The sequence below is a fragment of the Rana temporaria genome, chromosome 4 (genome assembly GCF_905171775.1).
Source record: "Rana temporaria chromosome 4, aRanTem1.1, whole genome shotgun sequence".
In the NCBI taxonomy this organism is placed as follows: domain Eukaryota; kingdom Metazoa; phylum Chordata; class Amphibia; order Anura; family Ranidae; genus Rana; species Rana temporaria.
This window is the reverse complement of record NC_053492.1, coordinates 437,891,768-437,917,427: the sequence shown is the minus strand read 5'-3', so window position 1 is coordinate 437,917,427 and position 25,660 is coordinate 437,891,768. Positions and strand designations below refer to the sequence as shown.

General features: G+C 43.6%; 1 protein-coding gene across 1 annotated transcript; it reads right to left on the bottom strand.

Annotated features, from left to right (window-relative positions):
• Positions 1-7,480: 7,480 nt before the first annotated feature.
• NEK2 (NIMA related kinase 2) lies at positions 7,481-25,379 on the bottom strand. The gene is made up of 9 exons (XM_040351484.1): positions 25,063-25,379; positions 19,563-19,780; positions 18,402-18,642; positions 16,527-16,609; positions 16,122-16,248; positions 13,283-13,502; positions 11,265-11,319; positions 10,856-10,932; positions 7,481-7,974 (listed from the first exon to the last, which is right to left on the bottom strand). Exons 1-9 carry the CDS (start codon positions 25,156-25,158, stop codon positions 7,766-7,768), a joined length of 1,326 nt encoding a protein of 441 aa, XP_040207418.1. The 5' UTR covers positions 25,159-25,379; the 3' UTR covers positions 7,481-7,765.
• Positions 25,380-25,660: the final 281 nt, after the last annotated feature.

The window sequence follows — 25,660 nt, the reverse complement described above, 5'->3', positions numbered from 1 at the left end:
GCAACCATGGTTATAATAGGCATCCTATGGTGTTTGTTGTTAGGCAGGAATTTTAAGCTTCTAAGTCTGACAGCTTTGGTTTTAAATATAATAATGATTTTATGAGACAAAAAAAAGTTATACCAGTGGAGTCCTATGCCGTAGCTTTGCGAACCGCACAGCTGTGAAGTCAGGACACACAATCCAAGCCGACAGCAGCAGATCTGTTCCCTGCGCCACACCTGCTGCCCCTTGACCCTTCACAACATCCCCTTTATGCATTTCCTATTCATTCCCACTTTTCCAGCCCCACCAGACAGCTGTATGATCCTCGACAACTGGCCACAAGTACAGATTGTAACACCACATGCTCAGCTATTCAGTGAACACAACTTGCTATGTGCTGCAAGACTGGGTACGGCTGTCTGAATATCTGCAGGAAAAATGACTTCAACAGGAAAGTGTAACTGATGGCAAAATCAGAAATGACCTACACAATGCAATCTGTCATTGGCAATTAATTGGTTAATGATAGTTTTTGGCCAAAGTCCCAGCCTACACACTATAAAGGCTTCTCTTCCAGCAGCCCTATGTCAGTGCGTTGGCGTTTAGAGAGAATGAGGGACAGCTGACGGTTTTAGTGGGTGACAGTTTGACAGTGTAGTGTGCTACTACAGATCTATAGTGTTGCTATATACATTACAGTGTTGAATTCTGTTTTAGCACTGATAAGCTGCAGTGAAATGTGGGGCTAGGGAGAGTAGAGTGTAAGCCCACCTGCATACATGGCGATTTGTTGAGACCCAACAGTCCTTTTAACAATTTTTTGTGCATGTCAGCTGCTGATTTTTATTTATTTTTGTAGTGCAGCAGGGTTATTTACGAAAAGGCAAATCCACTTTGCACTACAAGTGCACTTAAAATTCCACTGAAAGTGCAGTCTCTGTAAATCTGAGGGGGAGATCTGAAATGAGGGGAAGCTCTGCTGATTTTACCATCCAATCATGTGCAAGATAAAATGCAGTTTTTTTTTTCTTGCATGTCCTCCTCGGATCTACAACGACTGCATTCCAAGTGCACTTGTAGTGCAAAGTGGATTTGCCTATCGTAAATAACCTCCACTGTGCTTGTCCACTGGCTCATGTATAGCAACTTATCCAACCAGGCTTAAAATGCAAGACTGTTAAAAATGATCAGCTTCACGCTTTTATGCGTCGCTATACACTGGTTAATAGCTTACCACTGGAAGTCACCAACGATTCCCTTAGCCCCACTCAAACCGAGAATCAATAACATAGGTTTAATGTAAAAAATCTTTCATACCCTACAAAATACAAATCATATATATAACAACAAATGGACTCCTTGGTTCGAGCACTCCTCCCTGTTCTGTAACCCTACCTAATTTCCCCTTGCTGGATATATGCTAAGGCAGGGGTGCCCAGCCTTTTGAAGAGCGAGGGCCACTGAAGCGACTTGGTAACGAGTCGCGGGCCAAAATGAGTGGAATGGGTGAACGACAGGTCTGTGTCCATTCTGCATATGCAGAACGGACACAGACACAGCCCACACTACTCTATGGGCCCTCCAATTCAATCCGCCCAGACGGAAGGGGACAGATCCCCTTGTTTTTTTTGCGGATTGGATTGGAGGTAAGTGTGGGTAAATGGACATAGAGGTGAATGTGAATGAAGGGTCTGATTGGGTTCTAAGGCTGCTTTCACACTGATGCACCTGTGGCTTTCCTGCAGGTTAGCTGCACTTTGCCATAGACTTCTATAATGTCCTGCAGGTGTGGTGCAATTTCTGAAAGTGCACCAAATCCATGGGTAATAATAGAAGTCTATGGTGAACTCACTGCACTGATTACAGTAATAAAAGCACATTTTAATAACAATCTTCCATTCAGCTTTTCCCAGCTGTTGCTGTCCCAGGCAGAGTGCATTTAGTATTGATTGTGACAGAAGCTGGTGCTATACAGGAAACATCAGCTTATGTGGCTCTGCAGTTGCTTGCTTTCTCTACCGCTGGCTTCATTCACAACACTGATGCTCTGGGACCTGCAATCTGGGCTTGCCAAACCACCATCCCAGTGCAGGAGGTCGCGGGCCACATCAGAGGGCTCCTCGCGCCACATCTGGCCCCCGGGCCACTGGTTGGGCACCCCTGTGCTAAGGAAACTTGTTTGATTTTGGCATAAGACATTATTACTCCCGTCTTCAGTTTACCTGCTAATCAGAATACATGATTGTTACCTTTAAGTGCTGTATTATTATATGTACACAAACTGACTTATCATATGTTTTATCCTTTTATATGTATGTGCATTAATTATATGGATTTGTACCACCATTTATTTTCATTAATAAAAATTTGTAAACAAAAAAAAAAAGAAAAACAAAAAGGCAAATTTCTTATTTCCAGCTGCAATGTACTTGCTCTTGACCTCAAAAATAGCGGCTCGCTTGAAAAGGATTAAGGCCCCATGCACACGAGACGCTGCTAAACTCGAGTTCAGAGGCATTTGATTCAACTGCCCCTGAACACATTTAATGTTATCCTATGTGTCCATGCACACAATCATTTTAACTGAAATTTAACTGAAAAAAAAAATGTAAATAGTATATAATAACTTTTACACATTGCTCCCCACCAAATCCTTTTCTGGGAAGACCCAAGGATTCCCCCAAACTGGTTATACTCAGATTTCCTTATCTGTACCTGCGGCCCTTTGTCTCCCATTACTACTTGCCTGGAGTTAGCATGTTCTCCCTGTGCCCGCATGGGTTTCCTCCCACACTACCAAGACAAGCTGGTAGGTTAATTGGATCCTGTTTAAACTGGCCCTAGTGCATACATGTGAGTTAGGGACCTTACATTGTAAGCTCCTTGAGGAGAGGGACTGATGTGAATATGAATATACAATATTTATGTAAAGGGCTGTATAAGTACCCATAATAAAAATCATAAGTGCAATGCACAAAAACTAACCACAGCTATTCAACAATTTTACCTCAAACCTACTCCCCCTTTTGGGACGCTGGCTGTAATACCTAAAACTCAATGGGTTTATCAATTTGCTCTCAAAACAGTTTTCACTACATAAAGTTGACTTTGTTCAAAGCCTTGGGATGTAGCTTCTTGGAGGATGAAGAAGGAAAAACATCCATTCTAACACAAGACCAGTGTAGCGTCCGTAGCCTAGGAAGCGTTATAGAATCCTAACATGCTGGTAGCAATGCCCTCTTACAATACATAGGATCTTCCCCTCCACTTTGAAGGCCTGCTGGAGATATGGGAGAGAGACAGAGAGATGCACCATTCTGCAGCTGTTGTGGATATGCCCTTCAATATATGACTTTTGGTCTCATGTTGTTCATGCATATGGCACTGTCATGGGCACACAAATGCTGTCATGGGCACACAATCAACACGATTTCTATATTGCCTGACCCCAACTCTGAAGCTAAAGACCCACTTTGCTTCTTGTTCTCCCTCCTGGCTACCAGGAACATAATTTTAACACAAATTTAACCTCCATGCCAATGAGAAAAAAAGAGAGAAGCTGAACCGCCTCCCCAACCCAAATATTCAACACCCTTGCTCGGCCATTGTCACATACCCATTCTTTTCCACTTCTTGACTTTTTGCTCCCTAATATTCCTCTATCCTTCCTTCCCCATAACTACACACTGGTAACAGCAGATCTTAAAAAAAAAAAAAAAAAAAGTAAATCAAAACATGTGACCTATTAAATGAACCCATTGACAATATTCCCAGAAATACGCAAACATTAATTTATTATATGATCCTGGTGGCTTAAGGCATGGAAGAGTTCAGTGATAAATGTATCTTTATGAAACATAAGCTGATAAAAAAAACCTCCTGCCTTAGAATCACTTTATCTTAATGCATCAAGATTAAAAAAAACCTTCATTGTGCAGCAGCCCCCCTAATATTTACCTGAGCCCCATCGATATGCACGAGTGCCTTGGCCATCTGGGACTCTCCCTCCCCATTGGCCGAGGCACAGCAGCGGCACCTGTGGCTCCCACTGCTGACAAAGCCATTAAGCAAATGAGGAGAGAGGGGGTGGGTCCGAACCGCAGCTCTGGGTCAGAATGGACACACAGAGCTGCGGCTCGGCTCAGTTGCCCCCATAGTAAGCTGCTTGCTGGGGGGGGCACTCAACTGGGAGGGGCCAGGAGCACAGAAGAGGGACCCGAGAAGAGGAGGATCTGGGCTGCTCTGTGAAAAACCACTGCACAGAGCAGGTAAGTAGAACTTTGTTTTTCTTCAAAAATAACAAACAAGACAAGACCTTAGTATCACTTTAATGAAAAAATGGTTACTGTACTAAAGGATACAAAGTCTGAGAGGGTGTGGAATCCTTGGATACTTTACAAACCATCTTCTCCCTGAAAACAGAACGTGAGGCGGCAGTAGAGACGGACATCCCGGGCAGGTAATCTCCTTCTCTTTACCCCCCCCCCCCCCTTTCTTCGACTGTTACTCAGGGAAACCCTCTTTATTGCACCCAATTACTATAGTTGTCAGAGGACATATATGCAATTTGTCGTGAAAAGGCTTGATCTTTTTCTCTTTGCTTAATATCATGGTATTCAACCATACTTCTTTAATGTCACCTACTGCATAGAACTTAATATAATTTTTGCATAGTTCTCCCTTGGATACAGTATTATGTACATTGGATTGTATACTGCTAGAGAGAACAATTATTGGAAAATGTTCTTTTGTTCATTATATGCCTTTGGGTACTTTTTACACCTACTCGAAGGCTTCACACTAGTGCAAATTTGATGCAGGTTTCTCAATGGAGCTGGTCCATACATCTCTGTGGCAGCCATGGAGTGGATTGTACAGGGGTCCTGAGCATTTTTGGCTCTATTTTAGGTACAAATTCAAGTCAAGCCCGATTCCTCCTTGAAATGGATAACAGGGATGCACCAGACCCCTGCACTGTGCCACATCCGCCTGAACCCAGTCTTAGGGCCCTTTCAGAAATGCGGACCGTATGTCCGCATTTTCATCCATCCGTTGCGGATGAAAACGGGACATACATTGGTCCCTATGTGATTGCGGGTGTCAGCGGATGACCATCCGCTGACACCCGTAATCGTCCGCCTCCGCAAAGATCCAATTTTTCGGACGGAAGAAAATCCGATTTTTCTTCCGTCTGCGGATCGGATGAACACGGACATATGGTCCGTGTTTATCCGATCCCCCATAGGGGAGAGCGGAGGAAAGACAGGGCGGTCCCTGCACAATGTGCGGGGACCGCCCTGTCAGCTCAGCGGGGATTTTACGGAGGATCCCCGCTGAGCTTTTGCGGACACACGGAGCGGATCATTACTGATCCGCCCGTGTGAAAGGGCCCTTAATGTTTTGCAACGTTTGTTTTTATGGAAAACTCAATAAATATTATTGAAAAAGGGGGGGCACTTAAAAAGAGCAGGAATGACATACATGACAGCGAACACTACTTGTTAATAGTTTGTAAAAGCATAACGTTCATAGTCTAGGCCAGACTTTCAACCAGGGTGCCCTCAGGTTTCTTCAAGGGGGGGGGGGGGGTCTCTGGCAAATGCCTAAAACTTGCCCAAAGTTTATAATCAAGCCTGCCTTTGCATTACACAAAGCCACAGGCTTTCAGTGTGCACCATTATAACCATCCAGGCATTGACTTTCTAACAACCAATGACATCATCGGTTGATAGGGGGAATGTTGAGTGCCTGCATAGTATCCTTGATGTTTGCACCTCTCCATCGGCACTAGGGGTCACATTAGCTGAGTGGGGAACAAGACAAACATTGGAATACTAGTCAGTACCAGTGTGCAAAGGTGCATTTGCATTGGAAGAATAAATCATCTTCATCACTTGTTGTCCTACAGTTGTGGCTGTTGCAGCGTTATGTAAAAACATTTATTTTTTTTACATTTTATAACGAGGTGCTTTGAGATTGCGCACAATTTTAAAGGGTGCCTTCGCTGAAGAAAAAAAAAAAGTTGCGAAAAACGAGTCTAGGCTCAATTTAAAGGATACCTTTAGCATTAGAAATAGCATCCACATGAGGCCCTCCATTAGTTTGCGGGGGGGGGGGGGTGTTAAAGCCAACTGCCCATCATTGGATAGTTGTTCCCGTTTCTAGTCACAATTACATTGCTATCCTTTCTATTGCATTATTACCATTCAGCTACACAAAAGGATGGTAAAGCTGCATTAGCCCAGTACTTGGCTCTAATCTTCATGCTACCAAGAGCTTATAGTGCAGATGGCCAATAGGTGTGTGGTAAGGAGAAAAAGAAAACAAGCTTGTTTTCTTTAACTTTCACTCCCCGTAAGAGGATAAACAAACACATACAGAGGTGGGGGCACCGATGACAACGGCACAGGCGCACTGGGTCTTGAATGGAAATATGCAGGAAAGTTCCGGGAACGCGTGCATGCATGGCAATAGTTTCGGGCAGGAGTGACGCCATCGCCGGTACCCAGAAGTAACCTCCGGGAGAGATGGCTGTGGCTGGAGGGGAAGACAAGGACAGCTTTGATCCAAGGTAAGTAATACATAATGAGCTAGTATGCTAGTCATACTAGCTCAGTATGCCTTTGTCCTGCAGGTTTTTATTTAATTTTTTTACATTTTGGGTTTACAACCACTTTAAAAATAGGTGTTGATAAAAGTAAAACAAATGAAAAGGTCACAAATTTTGTATGTAACAAATAAACCAGAAAATAGTTATAAATAAAATTCAGTCTAAATTTGCAAATTTATATTCCAAGACACATCACATACACTCTAGAGTATTCATAAGGCAAAGACTGAAAACTCCAAGCATGCAAACCTTAGGCCCCTGCTCACACTAGTGCAATTTGTGTGCATCTGCCATGCTCAACAATGAAAATCACATTATTTTCTATAGTGCCAATACAGATCAATGGTACAGTACAATTTTTAAGAAGGTGCATTTGCTGCTCTTAGGGCTCTGTCACATGGGCAGACCGTATGTCCACTATTTCGTCCATCTTTGTACGGATGAAAAGGGAACATACATTGGTCCCTGTGAGGTTGCAGGTGTCAGCGGATGAACATCCGATCTCACCCGGCTCCGCAATCCTCCGATTCTGCGGACAGAGGAAAACCCAATTTTTTCCCCATCCATCTGCGGATCGGGTGAACACGGACAGACAGTCCGTGTTCATCCATAAGGGAGAGCGGAAAAGACAAGGGCAGTCTCTGCACAGTGTGCGGGAACCGCCCTGTCATCTGACGGCTCAGCAGAGCGATCCCCGCTTAGCAAGCAGAGGTTCACAGGGCAGACCATCCCGTGTGAAAGCGCCCTTACCAATTACCTGGTGCAATATTTTGCCTCACAGATGTCAATAGTAGTGGGTGAAAAAGCATACACATGTGTTTTCAGTACAGTTTTGTGATAAATCTCTTTCTCTTAGAAATTATCAGATAGCAGATGCAAGATTTGGGGGAAGCACTTGTGTGAATTTATGTTTAGGAACATTATGTAAAAACAACCACTTAAAATTCTAAAATGTTTTTAGTTCAGTCCTGAAGAAATAAAGAAAAAAACCCACATCACTTTCTGTATTCACTACAGAATTCTCACATTCAGGACACACTTTTCAAACTAACCAATTAGTATGTCCAACTGATAACCATTCAAACATGTATAAATTAATTTGAAAAATAACTTTTAAGGACGACCCTGCTATAAAAATAGTTTCCAATTTTCTCAAATATACAGCATCTCTCATCTCATTCCAAGAATTTGCCGGCTTTTTAGCTGATAGTTCTTCTCCAGCTCACACAGGGCCTGGGCACGCACATTGGCAGCTTGCAGCCGCTGCTTTAACTCTGTACACTTGGCCTGTGTGTTGGGAGGTTTGCCTCCACTGCGGTTCTCTTTACTTTCAGTGCCAAAGTGGGCATTTTTCTTACTTCTTATGGAAGATACAAGATCTGGAAAAGGAAGGCAGAAGTAATGATGCAGTTTAATTATATAGTTTTAGCTAAAATACAGGTCAATAAAACAAATGTAAACATCAGATAACCTCATACAGTTCTGATTTTTCATCTATGAATACTTTAACATTTATGTACAGCCAAATGTTTTGCTTGAGTTGCGGAAAGGTTAGAACCACTGGCAACATTTGCCATTTGTGTCTCCACCCCCCTCTAAGTTGTCCTGTGACTACTGGCAACAGATACTGATGGAAAATTTAAACAGTTGCCAACAGAAGGTTGAGGTTTGAAAAAGGGTGATACCCTTCACTTTGTGGCGATTTCCTTTTAGTTTCTATAACATCACTAGGACAGGGCATGAAAGGAAACCTTCCCAAGATCATACAAAGTTTAACCAGTCTTCCATTCCATCCAAAATATATACACACTTTATTAATTGAATGAGAAAAGGGGGTCACATTATGGGACCACTGCCTTGAGATTGCAGCCTCCTGCCGTTTCACTTTAGGCACAGGTGTGCTTAATGGTATGGTGCTAGTTAGATTAAAGTGGGATGGCATGTCCCTTTAAGGGTGGGGCAGTGGGGGGTAGTTTTAGCCAATCCAGGCTTGAGATAGAATCCAGGAAGTGTTGGGGGGGAGGCTATATAAGGGCCAGCAGGACAGGTGTGCTTCCTCTTTTCCAGCGTCAGCAGAGGAAGTTCAAGCTCCCTCCCGCCCGCGTCGTGTCACCTTTATGTGCTGAGTCACCTTGGAGCTCGGGGGGGGACGGACTGTATTTATGTTTAAATTTGAGCTACTGCTCGAGTTCTGACAACTGAGCAGGTAGGATATGTTGTTTGGAATGTTTATCAAATTATTGGTCAATAATAAAGTTCATGATATGTTAATGATTTGTGAAAAAAACAATAAATGTGTCACGGCCAATTTTTTGCCAAATTAAAGTGGTCTGGTGTTGTTTTTAAGTTAATAGTACCAAGGAAGGTTACTGGGGGGATGGGTGAGGCCTGCAAATCTCATTAGTGCTCTGCATCTTTTGGTCCTTTTCAGGTCCCAAAAAAAAAAATGCACCGGTGAGCCACGCCGTACAGCAGTATGAAGCCATGCTCAATTTTTAGAAGAAAAAAAAAAAAAAAAAAAAAAAAGTAATTTTAACCTGTTCTAAATACTTCATGAAGAGAGTTTTCTTCCTTTTTTTTTTTTTATTATAGCTCCTGTAGACCCCCCCCCCCCCCCAATTTGTGGCCACCCTTAAGTCTCGTACACACAATCCAACTTTATGGCCATAATTGTATGACAGACGTGTTGTGTAGCATAATCTGACTGTGTGTATGCTCCATCAGACAATTGTTGGCTGAATTGAACGATAACAAATGTTGGCTGTTCATGCTCACCAACTGTCTGCCCATGAATCTGTTACATCGGTTTATCTGACCGTGTGTGTACACAAGTCTGTCCAACAAAAATCCAAAAGTACAAACACGCATGCTCAGAACCAATGCTAAAACATCAGACAATAGCAGAAGTTGCGAAAAGGGTGGCAGTAAAGAGCTGAAAAACCACATGGTTTGGTGAATGTTGGGACATGTGTATGCAGAACAAGTTCACAGCCAACACCCTTCGGACCAAAATCCACAGAAATGTCTGATGGAAGCCCAATTGTGTGTACGAGAAATTAGTCTGTAAAAAAGACCCAAGTGGTAGTTAGCAACCCATTCAAACTAGAAGCCTGACACCTTTTGCTTTTTCACTCAGGGTCAAAGCTCTAGCCTCCATATCTTGCAATCCTTGGTCAGTTTCTAGTGGCTTAGTGCAGGACTGCAATAGCAGCCAAGACACCCAACTGAAGTGCCAAAGAAAGGCAAGTGACACATTGTCTTTGAAAGGACACACAGTGGCATCTATTATCCTAACCCCTTAAAATGTCAGCCAATAAGCTAGATAGGTAGTAGAATTGTAAACATTTGAAATTCTCCCAAACATCATATTTGCATATGGACACACAAGCCTGGAACACTTAAGGCTCTTTCACACTGAGCGCCCGTACAGGTCCGTCTGTCAGTTGTTTTTTTTGGGGACCTGTACGGGCGCTCCGTGCACCTCTATGGAGCCGCGGATGTCAACGGTGACATGCCCGCTGACATAGACCAAAGTGAGACGGAGGAAAAACCTACTTTTCCTTCCGTCTGGTGAACATGGACATACGGTCCGTGTTCATCCGATCCCCCATAGTGGGGAGCGGAGAAAAGCCAGGGCGGTCCCTGCACAGTGTGCGGGGATCGCCCTGTCATCCGCCGGCTCAGCGGGGATCAACGGAGCGATCACCACTGAGCAAGCGGAGGTGCACGGGGCGGATCATTACTGAACAGTCCAGTATGAAAGAGCCCTTAGAATTTTTAAATTGTTTCAACTGAAGCCCAGGTGTAAAAAGGTCTTCAAAAGCAATTAAAAATATATATAAAACATGTTTTTAATGCTGTGGTGGTGTGCAGAAGGTTAAGAACATTTGTTTTTTGTGTGCAATCAGTAACCTAATGTCAGGATAACACCAAGCCAAAAAACCCACACACACACCCATTTAAGTATGAGCCAAGTGCATCCTGAATTTTGGTTTTAGTCCAAAATTTTCCCATTTTTGGGTACCACTACAAAAAGCCATGGTTTAATGCAAGACAGAACAGCTATACCTTTGTCAATTACTTAAGCCCAGCTCAGTCGTCATAAAAACCCAAATAAGTCATTTATTCATATACACAATCTGAACCATTAAATAAAATAAATAAAAAGTACATGATATACTGTTCTAAAACATTGTTACTACAACTAGCAGTTCTGCCAATCTAATAAAGCTTCCAGAGGCTTCCTGTTGGCTCTCGTACCTATCCCATTTTCGATAGCTGCTCCGTAGATACGCTGCTCTTTCAGCATGTTAAAGTTCTTCATCAAGTTTTCAGCCCTGTAGAGATGGAAAGCATAGCGTCAGAATTTGTTACACTCCTGTCACGGCTAGCAAATTTATTGGATCCCCCCCCCCCCCCCCCCCTCAAATCTATCATTGCTAAAAAAAAATATATATATATATAAAAAAAAAATATATATTATATATATATATATATATATATATATATATATATATATATATATATAAAATATGTTTTAAAACCCCCAGACACCATACTCTAATCTAGGATATAAGAAGTCATACAGCACCTTACTGGTTCCATTTCAAGCCACCCTATTAAAATTGTACACAGTTTATGTTTTACAAATATTAGTACATAAACCTACCTTGAAAGTTTATCTTCTGATAGCCTCTCCCGTACACACAACTCTCTTTCACGTTCTGAAAGAAATGACGATTATGAGAGAGCCGTTTTGATTAAATAGCACAGAAAGCGTATGCAAACTATATGCTTACACATTTTTAAGTGGGGGGGGGGGGGATGGCAGGGGAGATTAAAACACCACCTGTAAAGAAAGTACCCTGGACACCATGTGCCTCTCCTATACAGAGACTTGAAAAAGTATTCATACCCCTCGAAATCTTCCACATTTTGTCATGTTACAATCAAAAACGTAAATATATTTTCATGGTATTTTTTGTGACAGACCAACACAAAGTGGCACATAATTGGGAAGTGGAAGGAAAAGGATTTTCAACATTTTTTACAAATGTGAAAAAAGTGTGGCGTGCATTTGTATTCAGCCTCCTTTACGCCGATACCCCCAACTAAAATCTAATGGAACCAATTGCCTTCAGAAGTCACCCATTCGGTAAATAGAGTCCACCTGTGTGTAATTTAATCACAGTATAAACACAACTGTTCCATGAAGCCTTCAAGCAAGTGTACAGTTTTTTTTTTTTTTATAAAACAAACCATGTTCTTTCTACATGCCTCCTCTATGCAGTTGGTTTTGCACAGAGCAGCTCGGGTTCCCTCCCATCAAGTACCCCCCAGTCAGTAGATTCCTATGGGGGGGCACCTGAGCCAAGTCTTGACCTGACCCCACCCCCGATTGGCTGACTGAGCTTGATTGACCGCCACAGGAGCCAATGGCACCACTGCTTTGTCTCAGCCAATCAAGAGGAGTGTACCTGACAGCTTAGACATTGCTGGAGAGAGATTGGGTTTAGGCAAGCAATTAGGGGGGTGCTTAGGAGGCAGCTACACAAAAAATGCATTACGATAAGAAACCCTTTCAGAGGTTCCAAGCATTGAACATTTTAGGGAGCACTGTTCAATCCATCATCCGAATATGGAAAGAGTATGGCACAGCTGCAATCCTACCAAGAAAAGGCTGTCCACCTAAACTGACAGGCCAGACAAGGAGAGCATTAATCAGAGAAGCAGCCAGGAGGTCCATGGTAACTCTGAAAGAGCTGCAGAGATCCACAGCTCAGATGGGAGAATCTGTCCACAGGACAACTATTAGTCGTGATCTCCACAAATATGACCTTTATGGTAGAGTGGCAAGAAGAAAGACATTGTTAACAGAAAGCCATAAGAAGTCCAATTTTCAAGAAGCCATGTGGGTGACACAACATGTGGAAGAAGGTGCTCTGGTCAGATGAGACCAAAAATGAACTTTTTTGGCATAAAAGCAAAATGCTATGTGTTTTGGAAAACAATCACTGCACATCACCCTGAACACACCATCCCCACTGTGAAACATGGTGGTGGCAGCATCATGTTATAGGGATGCTTTTCTTCAGCAGGGACAGGGAAGCTGGTCAGAGTTGATGGGAAGATGGATGCCAAATACAGGGCAATCTTAGAAGAAAAACTGTTAGAGTCTGCAATGGAATGGTTTAGCGCAAAGCATATTTAAGTGTTAGAATGGCCCAGTCAAAGTTCAGACCTAAATCCAACTGAGAATCTGTGGCAAGACTTGAACTGCTGTTCAGACACCCACCATCCAATCTGACAGAGCTTGAGCTAATTGAGCAAATGTGCAAAAAATGTCTCTAGATGTGCAAAGCTGGTAGAGACATGCCCAAAAAGACTTGAAGCTGTAATTGCAGTGAAAAGGCGGCTCTACAAAGTATTGACTGAATACAAATGCACACTACACTTTTCAGATATTTGTTGTTAAAAATAAAAATTTCCTTCCACTTCACAATTATGTGCCACTTTGTGTTGGTCCATCACATAAAATCCTAATAAGATACATTTAAGTTTTGGTTGCAACATGACAAAATGTGGAACAATTCAAGGGGGATATGAATACTTTTTCAAGGCACTGTATGCAAGGCCCACGCTCACACAAAACCAATACATTTTATTTTTCAGGGACCATGAACTTACGCTCAAGCCGATCCTCTCTCTCCTTCAAAGCCTTTTCTCGTGCCAGCAATTGCTGTTCCTTTAGTCGGAGCTCAGACAACGTGGGGTCTGGATGGTGCGCCTGCTCCTGTTCTGCAGATTTCTTGATTCTTCTTTCCGATATTCTGTTTTGTTCTTCTGCCACAATAGGCGATACCAGAGGTGTCTGCAGAACCTCTTCAATGGAAGGTCTTAAGTAGTCCTGACAAACCAAATTACCATGTGAAAGGTCTAAAAGCTGTCTAAGAGCATATGACATTTTAAGAACTAAAAGCAAGCAGCAACAAATAAGATGCTACAAATGAAATATTCTACAATTCTTTAAAATAAGCATGCGATTGCCAGGCTAGTCAGTTCAGATTATAATGCTACAGTAAAATACAAATATAGGCAACAATTTTCAGATATAGCACAGGGCTGGAAGCTCTACTATACAGCTTTCTGATGTAAAAAAGGTAAATCGGCACAAGACCTGCGTAATTTTATCTACTCTCTATGGAGGAATTGCAGTACAGACTATTTATCCATGTATATCATGGGGCTCCTTTCTAGCAATATTAAAAATGAGTAAACTGCTACTTGTGTACCAGTGTTCATTTTGGCAGCAAATTTTGATTTTGTTTTAGTCATCGGGCTAAAATGGCCTTTAGTCCCATTTTATAATCTTCTGCAATTGTTTTAGTTGACTAAATTAAACACTTGTGTACTTCTGACAGGTTACAGCTTTGTCATTCCCTCACCCAACTATACGACTGATGGATCAATACACCAAACAAGAGGCTCTAGAAGATAAAAGGTACATGCAGGAACCTACTAGTGCACGCAAGCTGCAGTTGCAATATAACATACAAATACCGTTTTTTAAACCAAAACTGGTAGCCTACATCAGTGGTTCTCAAATCCGTCCCTCAAGTACCCCCAACAGGCCATGTTTTGGGAATTTTAGATAAAATAGCTGTCCAAAATACCAAACCATTGACTCCGATTTAAAGCACATGTGCAAGATATAGGAAAACCTGCAAACATTGCCTGTTGGGGGGTACTTGAGGACAGGGTTGAGAACCACTGGCCTACATGACAAACCTAAGGCAATATAACAAAAGCCAAAATCTTTTTAAACCACTTGCCTACTTTTACCCCCCACCTGCCCAGGTCAATTTTCAATGCTGTCACTTTGAACAGCAATTGCGCGGTCATGCAACACTATACCCAAATGAAATACACACACACACACACACACACACACACACACACACAGCCTTCTTTGGTGGTATTTATTCACCACTGGTAGAGCTGCACGATTCTGGGAAAACATTTTTAATCATGATTTTTTTTTGCTTAGAATAAAGATCATGATTCTTGGTTTAACATTATACAAAAATAGGCCAACTTTACTTTATAGATAGATAGATAGATATATATCTATCTATAAAGTGTGTGTTTGGGGGCCTAAAATCTGTATTGTCTGCCAGAAAAAGGTTTGGGCCCAGATGCTTAGAGGAGATACGACGGCGTATCTCCAGATACGCCGTCGTATCTCTGCGTCCGGACGGTCGTATCTATTCGCCTGATTCTTAGAATCAGTTACGTATAGATATCTGTTAGATCCGACAGGCGCAAGTCTCTTACGCTGTCGGATCGTAACTGCATTTTTAAACAGACCGCTAGGGGCGTGTATGCTGATTTACGCGTCAAAATATGTAAAACAGCAAGATACGCGAATTCTCGAACGTACGCCCGGCCGACGCAGTAAATTTACGCCGTTTACGTTAGGCTTTTCCCGGCGTATAGTTGCCCCTGCTATATGGTGGCATAAGTGCGGCGTAACAATGTCAAGTATGGCCGTCGTTCCTGCGTCAAAATTTGAAAAAGTTACGTCATTTGCGCAAGTTGTCCGTGAATGGGGCTGGACGTCATTTACGTTCACGTCGAAACCAATGACGTCCTTGCGGCGTACTTTGGAGCAATGCACACTGGGAAATTCCACAGATTGCGCATGCGCCGTTCGGAAAAAACGTCAATCACAGTACATTATCAGTGTCCTAATTATCAGTGCAGCCTCCTTGGCACACATCAGTGAAGACAAAACAATTACCTGTTTGCAAAAATGTATAACAAACTACTGAAAATGTAGGGGGGTGTGGGTTTTTTTTCTTTCTTCTCCTAAAATGTTTGGTCTCTTTGTTTTTATCAAAAAGTAAACCCAGTGGTCAGAGCTGCACGATTAATCGTAAAAAAAAATAAAAAAAACACACACACGATCTCGAAACACCCCCGACCAAGCCCCCCCCCCCCCCCAAGATCTTTTTTAATTTTTTGTCTTCAAGCGATGTGTGCTGAGGAGGCTGCACTGATATTAGGACACCGATAATCGGTGCCTTGATCATCAGTGTAGATGTCACTTTAACACAAGCCGGTTATTGGCTCTTTTCTTCATACTGTCAGCGTGAGGAAAGAAAAGTGGATGACCGGCTTGTTTTTACATTCATGATCAGCCATTATTGGACACAGCTGATCACATGGTAAAGGGCCAGTTTAGTTTAAAGTGAATTTAGAATAAAAAATGCTAACAGTTGGGAGTACAGGGAAATTCTAAAGTTGTGATCACAAATCCAAATGACATATTGGATACTGGTTTCATTCTGCTTTAAAGTACAGGTTGTACTGAACTTCTGACATATTACTAATCTTGCAGTTTGTCAAAAAAAAGGGGGGGGGGCACCTTACTATTGAGCTGAAGGCCCCATTGCACTACCAATCCCATGGTGTTACTATATTTGTTTTCAGCCTGTGGTTTCCAGCAAAACTTCACAGAACTCACCTTCAGGTTTAACATCTGTGTAATAATTTGGTTCAATTCTTCTGAATAGCGGTAAGGAATTCTTCGAAACTTCCCTATTTTGATCTTTTCTGCCAACTCTTTCTGATTATAAGCTGTAAACGGTGGCCTAAGAAGGGGGGGAAGCAAAAAAAAAGGCAGGTTACATTAAGATAAACCTGTCTGCCATTTGAAACTTTCAACACAAAAACTTTGTTCTGCCAGAAAAGCGCCATCTATCCAGTCCATAGTAACCGATACCTAATGTCCACTCCTTGGCAGGACACAAGAATTGTCAGGTTATCGAAGTAAAGAGGTGATCATTGTGTATTCAGTGCCAATACTAATCAAGGAAGCATTGTACAATTGTACATACTTAAATCCAAGCTTCTCCCAAGTATTACTTACGAAAGAGCACACAGTTCATAGAGAAGACAGCCCAATGACCATATATCAGACTTCTCATTGTAAGACATTCTATTCATCTGCTCCTAGAAAATAAAAGAAAGGATACACTTCAATAAATTAAAAATTTCACACAGCATGGAGGTAAAGCTTAAAGCAGAACTTCACCCAAAAATGGGAAAGTTCTGCTTTCCCAACTCCTCCCCCACTTCTGGACACTTTTTGGGAAGTGTCCATCTAGTTTAGATGGGTACCGTATCTGATCACCTAGACAATCTGAGCAGATGTTTGCCCCTCCACCCTTTTGCCTGCAGTCCACTGGGACACATTACAGGTCATTGGAGACTGTGGGACCATTCATGAAGCACAGTAGGAAGCCAGCTGTAAAGCCACAAGGTGTAAACAAGCCAGTGCCACAAAGACTGGCCTGTTTGAAGACCGCACTGAATCCCTGGACAGGCAAGTGTCCCTTTATTAAGGAGTCTGCAGCTACAGTAAATATATGCTTTAATAAAGATTTTGAAAACCTTAAGTGGTATGATACAGGCAAAATGAGAACACACACACACAGATTCTGCAGAAATCTCCCTCCACCAAGTCTGGCTGCAGCCATATAAACTGGGCAGCTGAAGCTGCTGCCTGTTCACTTCCTGGATTTACACAGACACACCTCCAGCTCACCCCTCTGGAGGAGGAACTATCCAAAGTCAAAACAAGGGCATAAAAAATAAAATAAAAACAAAGGTCTGCTTAAATTGTTCTAAAGAACACATGAATCTGAAGAGACTTGCATGTAGTTACATTGTATCAGTGCCTAAAAGTTCAATGTAAATTACTGCAGTTCTGTGACTGTCCTCACCTTTCCTGGTAATGCCAGTGCTCGGCAAACAAAGAACCAATCTGATTGCAGATCAATACCACCCATGAAGTTAACATACCAGGACAAACTTGGGGGGGAGGGGGGGGTGCATCACATGACAAGTCCCACCTTATTTTTGGCTATGGAGCCATTCATATCGGTGCAACTTAAACTTGCACCGATTTTGAGAAGGTTCCCGAACTATTTTTTTGGCACTTTCATGTGCGACTTGCTTGACATCTGCGAATTAAGTCGCACAAATGTCAGCAAGCCAGTAGCAAGAATTCAAAGCTGCATTTGGTGCGAATCAGGACTCACAATCAAAGCTTAATTGAACAAGCTGCAGACGTATGTATTTGTAGCAAACTATAAACTCCTAGGGAGCAGCAAGTGTTGTCTGTTAAGAATGCGCGCGTTTCTGCTTGAGCACAGAGTTTACCGACTAAAGTGTCAGCCGTGTGGCCGTGAGATCTGCAAACTCAAGGATGGAGGGAATAGACATTGTTGATGCATCACATAATCAATAGACCAGGAAGTCTGGGCTGCCTCATCACTTTAGAAATTTATGCTGGTGAGACACTGATCAATTTCCTGATGACCCAACAAAATTCCACCTTGTGGGTGGCTCCTCCAGCACCCTCCTACCCGACATCCCTTGATTTAGAAAACAAAAACCGGTTGGAAAACTGTGGCCGAACAGTGGAATGTCCATTTGCATTTCTAAAAAAAAAAAAATAGAATGTTATTCCATTGTGTCCAATTGCCTGAAGGATTCAGGAAGGATCCCCCCCACCAACCACCTTTGCCAGAGCAAATTAGACCTAGCTTTAGAATGTTTTTTTTTGCATTTCTCTTGGTGCAACTGTAGATTTAGATTTCTGAAGCGGCATAGTTCTATTTTTGTTGTTGCTTGAATGTGGACATGTCTACATAACACATGGAATTTTTGGTTTCCAGCACAAGATTAGTTAGGACTGGTGCTTTGTAGGTCATAAGAATACAAGGCAAGAAATACTCACAGGCGACATGTAATAAGGAGTGCCAACAAATGTTTTAGCAAAACTGGTATCATGGTGCAATATTCGAGCTAACCCAAAGTCTCCAAGTTTGACATTCCTCTTGGCATCTAGAAATATGTTGGCTGGTTTCAGGTCTCTATGGAGAACAGTGTGACCCCCATCACCCCTTTTGTGACAGTCTTTTAGGGCCAAGGCAAGCTGAACAAAAACAGATAATATAAAGTCTTCTTCCAAGTACTGCCTGGAAGATAAAGAAAGCATAAAATGGGAGCAGTTAAGACAAAAGTGTGAAGTCATAGAATAGTATTTGCATACATACATACATACTCACTCCTCTCCAGTAAACCGCCCCCCCCCCCCCAAAACAAACACTGAATTAAAAAGGGATTGTAAAAACATTTCCTAAATAGCTTCCTTTACCCTAGTGCAGTCCTTCACTTACCTCATCCTTCCATTTTGCTTTTAAATGTCCTTATTTCTTCTGAGAAATCCTCACTTCCTGTTCTTCTGTCTAACTCCACACAGTAAAGTGAGGCTTTCTTCCTGGTGTGGAGTGTCGTGCTCGCCCCCTCCCTTGGAGGACAGGAGAGTCAGGACGCTCTCTACGTTGCAGATAAAGAAAGGAGCTGTGTGTTAGTGGGCATCCTGACTCTCCGGTTGTCCAAGGGAGGGGGGCGAGCACGACACTTCACATCAGGGAGAAAGCATTGCATTCCTTATTTTGTAAATGCTATAAATTTTGTGCAAACCAATCGTTAAACGCTTATTGCGATTTTTGCCAAAAATAGGTAGAAGAATACGTATCGGCCTAAACTGAGAAAAAAATATATATATTTTTTTATATCTTTTTTGGGGGTATTTATTATAGCAAAACAAAAAGGTTTGTTTTTTTTCCAAAATTGTCGCTCCATTTGTTTAGAGCGCAAAAAAATAAACGCAGAGGTGATCAAATACCACCAAAAGAAAGCTCTATTTGTGGGGAAAAAAAAAAAACACTAATTTTGTTTGGGAGCCACATCGCACAATTGTCAGTTAAAGCGACGCAGTGCCGAATCGCAAAAACTGTCCGGGTCCTTTACCAGCATAAAGGTCCGGGTCTTAAGTGGTTAAGCTCTGTACTCATCATACAGTCAAAATCATAGATGAAGTTGTTGAACATACCTCTCCTTTGTGCATTTGGCAATAAGGCTGGCTAGGTCCCCTCCTTCACAATACTCCATCACAATGTAAAGAGTTGTATTAGTCCGATCAATTATACGGTCATAGTAACGAACAATATTTGGATGTTTTAATTCTCGTAACAAGTTGACTTCTGAGACCAGCATCTGCTTCTCAGTCTCGCTCATGGTGCCATAGTCAAGCTCCTTCCATACCAATACCTGCAGAGGAGGAATAAAATAATAAATAAGGAAGAATACAAAGGAAGAAAATAAAGCAGTGTTTACTTGTTTGGCTTCTGTTGAACAGCCAGCAGTAGACACGGACCAAAATGTGTCCAGTTCCTGCTGAACCAGCCAAATCTCGGTACAAGTGTTCCAGACCAAGGCTTCATGTACACGAGACGTTTTTACGAATTTTCCTGAACGATTTAACTTGACAGATAGTAACACGTTAAACGTAAATTTTTCAACATTTAGAAGAGTTTCTAAAAAATAAAGAACTTAAATCCATCAACTTTCATCCTAAAGTAGAAGTCACGTTGCCCTCCCTTTTACAACTGGGCTTTTGCCAGTAAGCTGCGTATGGAGGCAAGGGGCGCCTATAGATAAACTGTACAGCTCTGAAGTTCTGTACAGCTCTGAAGTTCAGGAGACAAGCAACTGGCCTACAAATAGAGATTTATTTTGGTGGTATTTGATCACCTCTGCGGTTTTTATTTTTTCTATAAACAAATAAAAACATTTTTTTTACTATACTAAATTTCCCCATTCTCACCCCCCCCCCCCCGCCCCCAGTAATGACGGTGATCAGCAATTTTTAGCTGGACGGTGACATTGGGGTGGACAGAGCGGACACTTTTTTGGGACCATTCACAATTGTACAGCGATTGGTGCACCAGTTACTGTATGTCACTGGCAGAGAAGGGGCCAACATTAGGGGGCGAACAAGGGGTTACATGTGTTCCCTGGGAGGCGTTTTTCCAACTGTGACTGACTGGAGAGAGATCGCTGTTCCTGATCACTAGGAACAGCAGATCTCTCTCCCCCCTCTCAATGACAGATCCTCATTCTGGCTCTCTGTAGAGCGACTGCAAGCATGGGCTCCGGCAGCGCACGCCTCCCACAGCTCTTAAGGTGGGCAATGTACACCAACGACAATTTGCGCTGCCACATAACGACGGCGGATGGTCAGCAACAAGTTAGTTTTTAAAGTGCACTTTTAACGCAAAAGCAAAGTACGGTAGGTCTTCACGCTGATCCGTTGCAGTGTAATGCACTTCACAATTGAAAGCACAGCAAAAAAACTCACCTGTGTTGCCTCTCTTCTCCCATGACTTATGAAAATTGCAGCAAAACCGCATGAGTTTTTTTTTTGGTAGCCATTATCTGCACCTATTTTTGCTATTGGCAGAATGCTGATAACCTCATTTTTGGCTGATTTTCGGCAGCCATTCAATGCATCCCTACCAACTAGCCTTAAAAGGAGAAATCCTAACACTAAAAATTGCTAAGTCTACCGTTTCTATGGGCACCAACTGTTGTCAAAACATTTTTTTGCAGAAGGTTTGGCTTTAATGGAGAGGAGAATGTAACCGTCTGAAAGGCAATTGAAAATACAACAGGTCCATGAAAGAATGCATAATGGGTAACCCAATATGAGCTGCCTCATCAACCGACATTTCCAGAGGGTATAATTAGTTTTATGCAGTGGCGGCCATAGAACAAGCTTCCCAAACAACCAATCGGGGCTCATCGCCTTTTCAGCATTTTATATGAAATACCAGTCACATGAATATACAATGTACACAGAAGCCTTCTTAAAACAGAAGGTATGCACACCGTTCCCACTTTCAGCAACACAAGAGGGAAGATCCTTATTCTAGGGCAGTGGGTAGAGTCCGCTAATTGTTTTATGCCTCTTGACAAACAGTACAGCCAGAATCATCCGTGTAATTAGGAAGAAGATCTAAAAAGTTGGATGGCATTTTGCGTGTTAAAGTGGATGTAAACCCTCTCCTATACCCAGTGAAGGGAATGTCCTCAGATAATACACAGGGATGAAACAAATCTCTCTACACAAGTTTTATTTGTATATCTTCTGTCTTCAGCTTCATATACCGTTTAGAAAGTGAGCATAGTGGTTGATTTATTAAAGGAAAACAGACGGTACACTTTGTAAAGTGCAGTTGCTCCAGAGCTTGGTAAATGAGCAGAAACTCTGCTGACTTCCATCATCCAATCAAGTGCAAGCAGAAATTAAGTTTTAAAAATGTTCCTTGCATGTGATTGGGCATTCTTTGCAAAGCAAAGCTTTACCTAATTTACTAAGCTCTGGAACAACTACGCTTGGAAAAGTGAAAACAACCCATTTGTCTTTAGTAAATCAACCCGTGTGATTAGCTTTCTGTTAATTTATAGCAACCTCCCCGACACAAAGTTCCAGCCGCTTTCATCTCCCATCTCGGAGAACTTGTCATAGGTTATCAGGCTGCCAACAGAAAAATGGAGCAGCAGAAAGACACAAGATTTAGGTCATCATCCTGATCTCTTCCAGCCACTTTCAGGCAAGTCCCATCTACATGCACATCAATGCTCTGGACTGGACTGGCTTCCCGATGGTCGACAAAGGAGGACCAGTGTTAATTTTGATGTCAAATTTTGACAATTTTTAGCTTTCAGCGCAGTCGCACTTTGAATGACAATTGTGCAGTCATGCAACACTGTACCCAAATTAAATTTTTATAATTTTCTTCCCACAAACTAAAAAAAAAAAAAAAAAAAAAAAAAAAAGAGAAATTTTGGAAAAATATAAAGATTTTTTTTTCTTCGTTTTGAGAATAAAATGTAGTTTTCTCCTTCACTGACTGGCACAGATGAGGCGGTGCTGATATGCAGCACTGATTAGGTTTTTGACAGGTATTCCTGTAGGACACGGATTGGCAATGTGATGGAACTGCGGTGGGCACTAATTGACACTTTTAGACAATCCTGAGGGGGCACTGTCTGGGTACTTTTCTGGCACATCTGATGGGGGCTGTTCTGATAATCAATGTGCCGATCATCAGCACAATCCCCCGAACCTTGCCCCCCCCCCCCCCCCCCCCCCCCCCCCAACAGGGAGAGCTGCCGGTCGGCTCTCCCCATCAGCGCAAACCGAGGAATGCCGCTTACCGACACTTCCTGGTTCACATGGTGATCAGCTGTGATTGGCCACAGCTGATCACGTGGTAAGAAGCCTTTGCCAGAGGCTTCTTATCACAATCGGAGATGCGGTCTGTCAGATTGACACACCGCAAAGGTTATCCTGCTGGACAACATATGACGCCCAATCAGGATAACAGAACCACTTCCCGGACGTCAATATGCTACTTGATGATCAGTGCTCTGATTATCAGTTTGAATGTCCCCTGTATGGATTGGCACTTATCAGCTCTCCTAGTGTGCTGTCAGTGTGAGAAGAGGAATGCCGATAACTGGCAAATCCTGTTTACACCATGATTGCACACAGCCGATCACGTGGTAAAGAGCCACTGTGATTGGCTCTTAACCCTGTTCAGCTGTGTCCGGAAGATCACTGCCGATGCATGCCACAGGGCATCATGTCATACGACGCCCTCCTGGCAATGTGTGACCACGCTGTAGCTGTCAATCATGGGCTATAGTGCGGTCATGGAGGTTAAGAAAGCTCTGGTTTGGTGGTTGGCTTTTTTTTTTTTATATACACAATTGACCCCCCCTCCCCTCCCAACCCAAACACATAATATCTGTGGTAATACTTTTGGTACGGCTCAAAACTTGCTGCTGTGTTCCTCAAATCATTCTTACAGTAGAGTTGCACCCAAAAATGAAATTTCCGCTTTTCAGATCCCCCCCCCCCGGTGTCACATTTGACACCTTTCAGTGGGGAGCAGATATCTAACACAGGTATTTTGCTCCCACTTCCAGGCATAGATACCCGAGCCACCCGCGGGTATCAACACCACTTCCGGTGATCTGCCGATATGGTTCCGGCTATCGTGAAAGTTCCTGCGCAGGCGCAATCTGATCTGCCAAGATGGTTCCGGCTAACGGGAAAGTTCCTTCAAGGACTGTGCAGGCTCAAACTTGCCGACGGAAATCTCCGAACCTCGGCCGGCATCCAGGGCGACATGGATTTCGAGGAAAGTGGCCAGTTGGCCTCACTTCGTTTGGACGGCGCGCTCCGCTTGCTCGGCCTCCTGGCTCTTTTTAACATCCTCCAATCCACGGGGATGTTAAAGAATGAGCCTGGATGCCTGCGCAGTCCTTGAAGGAACTTTCCCCTTAGGGGAACCTTAAGGACAAGTCACCGGCACCTTTTCTGTCCCCCCCCCCCGCTGGTTTCTGGATGACACAAGGGTCCCAGAAGACAGAAGGGACCAGTGGGGTCACGCATGCGCAGATGGGAACCAGGAAGTGAAGCCACAAGGCTTACCGAAGATGGTGGCAGCAGCACCCGATAGCCAGATCGACTGTCCTTATTTTAAAAGTTAGCAGCTACAGTATTTGTAGCTGCTGACAATTCATGAGACCAGGCCACCTCCTTCCATTGCTCTGTGGTCCAGTTCTGAGGCTCACGTGCCCACTGTAGGCGTTTTTAGCTGTGGACGCGGGTCAGGATGGGCACCCTGACAAGTCTGCGGCCCCACCGCTCCATACACAACAAACTGCGATCCTCTGTGTGTTCCGACACCTTTCTATCAGAACCAACCTAGTCAGCAAGTTGAGCTCCAGTAGCTCTTCTATTGGATGGAAATACACAGTCCAGCCTCCCCCATCACTGAGCCTTGCCCACCCATTACCTAGTCACTGCTTTTCCTTCCTTGGACCACTTTTGGTCACTCCTGACTAAAGATGAGCTCCGGCGTGTTCGCACGTGCCGAGCCCGCCAGGAAGTCGGCACCCGCGCTGCGCTAATCACTGCCAGGCAGACATTGTCCGATGCTCGGCTGCAGAGATCGGGAAATGTCTGCCTGGCTGTGATTAGCGCAGCGCGGGTGCCGACTTCCTGGCGGGCTCGGCACGTGTTCTATGCGAACACGCCGGAGCTCATCCTTACTCCTGACCACGAACATCCCACAAGAGATGATGTTTTGGAGTTGCTCTGACCCAGTCATTACAATCTGGTCCTTATCAAAGTCACTCATAGCCTTACACTTGCCTATTTTGTCTGCTTTTAACACATCAACTTCAGGAACAACATGTTCGGCCTTATCTATCCCACCTACTTTTAGATGGCATTGTAATGAGATAATCAATGTTACCTTCACCTGTCGGTGGTCATAATATTATGGCTGGTAGGTGAACAGCCAGCCTCACCCAATCCATAACATTGTGTGCCCCTGATAGACAGTCACAGCGCCCTCTAGTGTCCACAGGGGTAACAGCAGCTCCGCACCAACGCACTTATTGGGAACCCAAACGGACACTCCGGTCTATTTCCACACAGACAGCCCTCCCCGCTCCCCCCTACGTGCCCTCACCTTTCCGTCCGCTTTCCTGCGGATTTTCTGGCACTTTCCATACGACCCGGAGCCTATGGTGTACAGCATGTCATAGTCCTCCACCCGAGACGGCATCTTTCCAGCCGCCGCGTTACTTTTCACACAGCCGGCCTCTGCTTCCCCCCGGTTCTATACAGCCCCGTCGGTAATCCTTCCACCACCGCGGAACCTCTCTCACCACAACACACCGTTTAAACGGCGTGCTCTCTGCGTCCTGACCGCTGATTGGTTACAGGCCTCACGCTACTCGTCACCTGATTGGTTAAGGTTCTCATTCCTGACGCTCGCTGATTGGCCGCTGGGAAGAAGGCACAACGCAGCGACGCAGCACTTGTTGTCAACGTGAACTGGTGGAAGAAGGCGTGGCTGAGCACTGGTATCCTGGGTAACCGATGCGGCGGGAAGGGGGAGCGCGAGCCTTCAAACGGGTTCTTCGCGACAGTGGGTCACATGACGCAGCCTGCTTGTCGCTTGGAAACAGGGGGCGGGTTCCGGAAGTGATATTCTATTTACGGGTCGCGTGAGGGAGGAGTCTCCTCAGTGTGGTTGTCATGGGGGCGGAGAATGATATGTAAAC

What these genes read in the sequence shown, in the direction of transcription:
- NEK2 (XM_040351484.1), bottom strand. Translation starts at nt 25,158, where the DNA reads ATGCCGTCTCGGGTGGAGGACTATGACATGCTGTACACCATAGGCTCC. An exon ending in CTCCTTATTACATGTCGCCT is followed by an intron (nt 16,610 to 18,401) that starts GTGAGTATTTCT and finishes TTTATTTTCTAG; the next exon opens with GAGCAGATGAATAGAATGTC. An exon ending in TCAGAAGATAAACTTTCAAG is followed by an intron (nt 10,933 to 11,264) that starts GTAGGTTTATGT and finishes CCATCTCTACAG; the next exon opens with GGCTGAAAACTTGATGAAGA.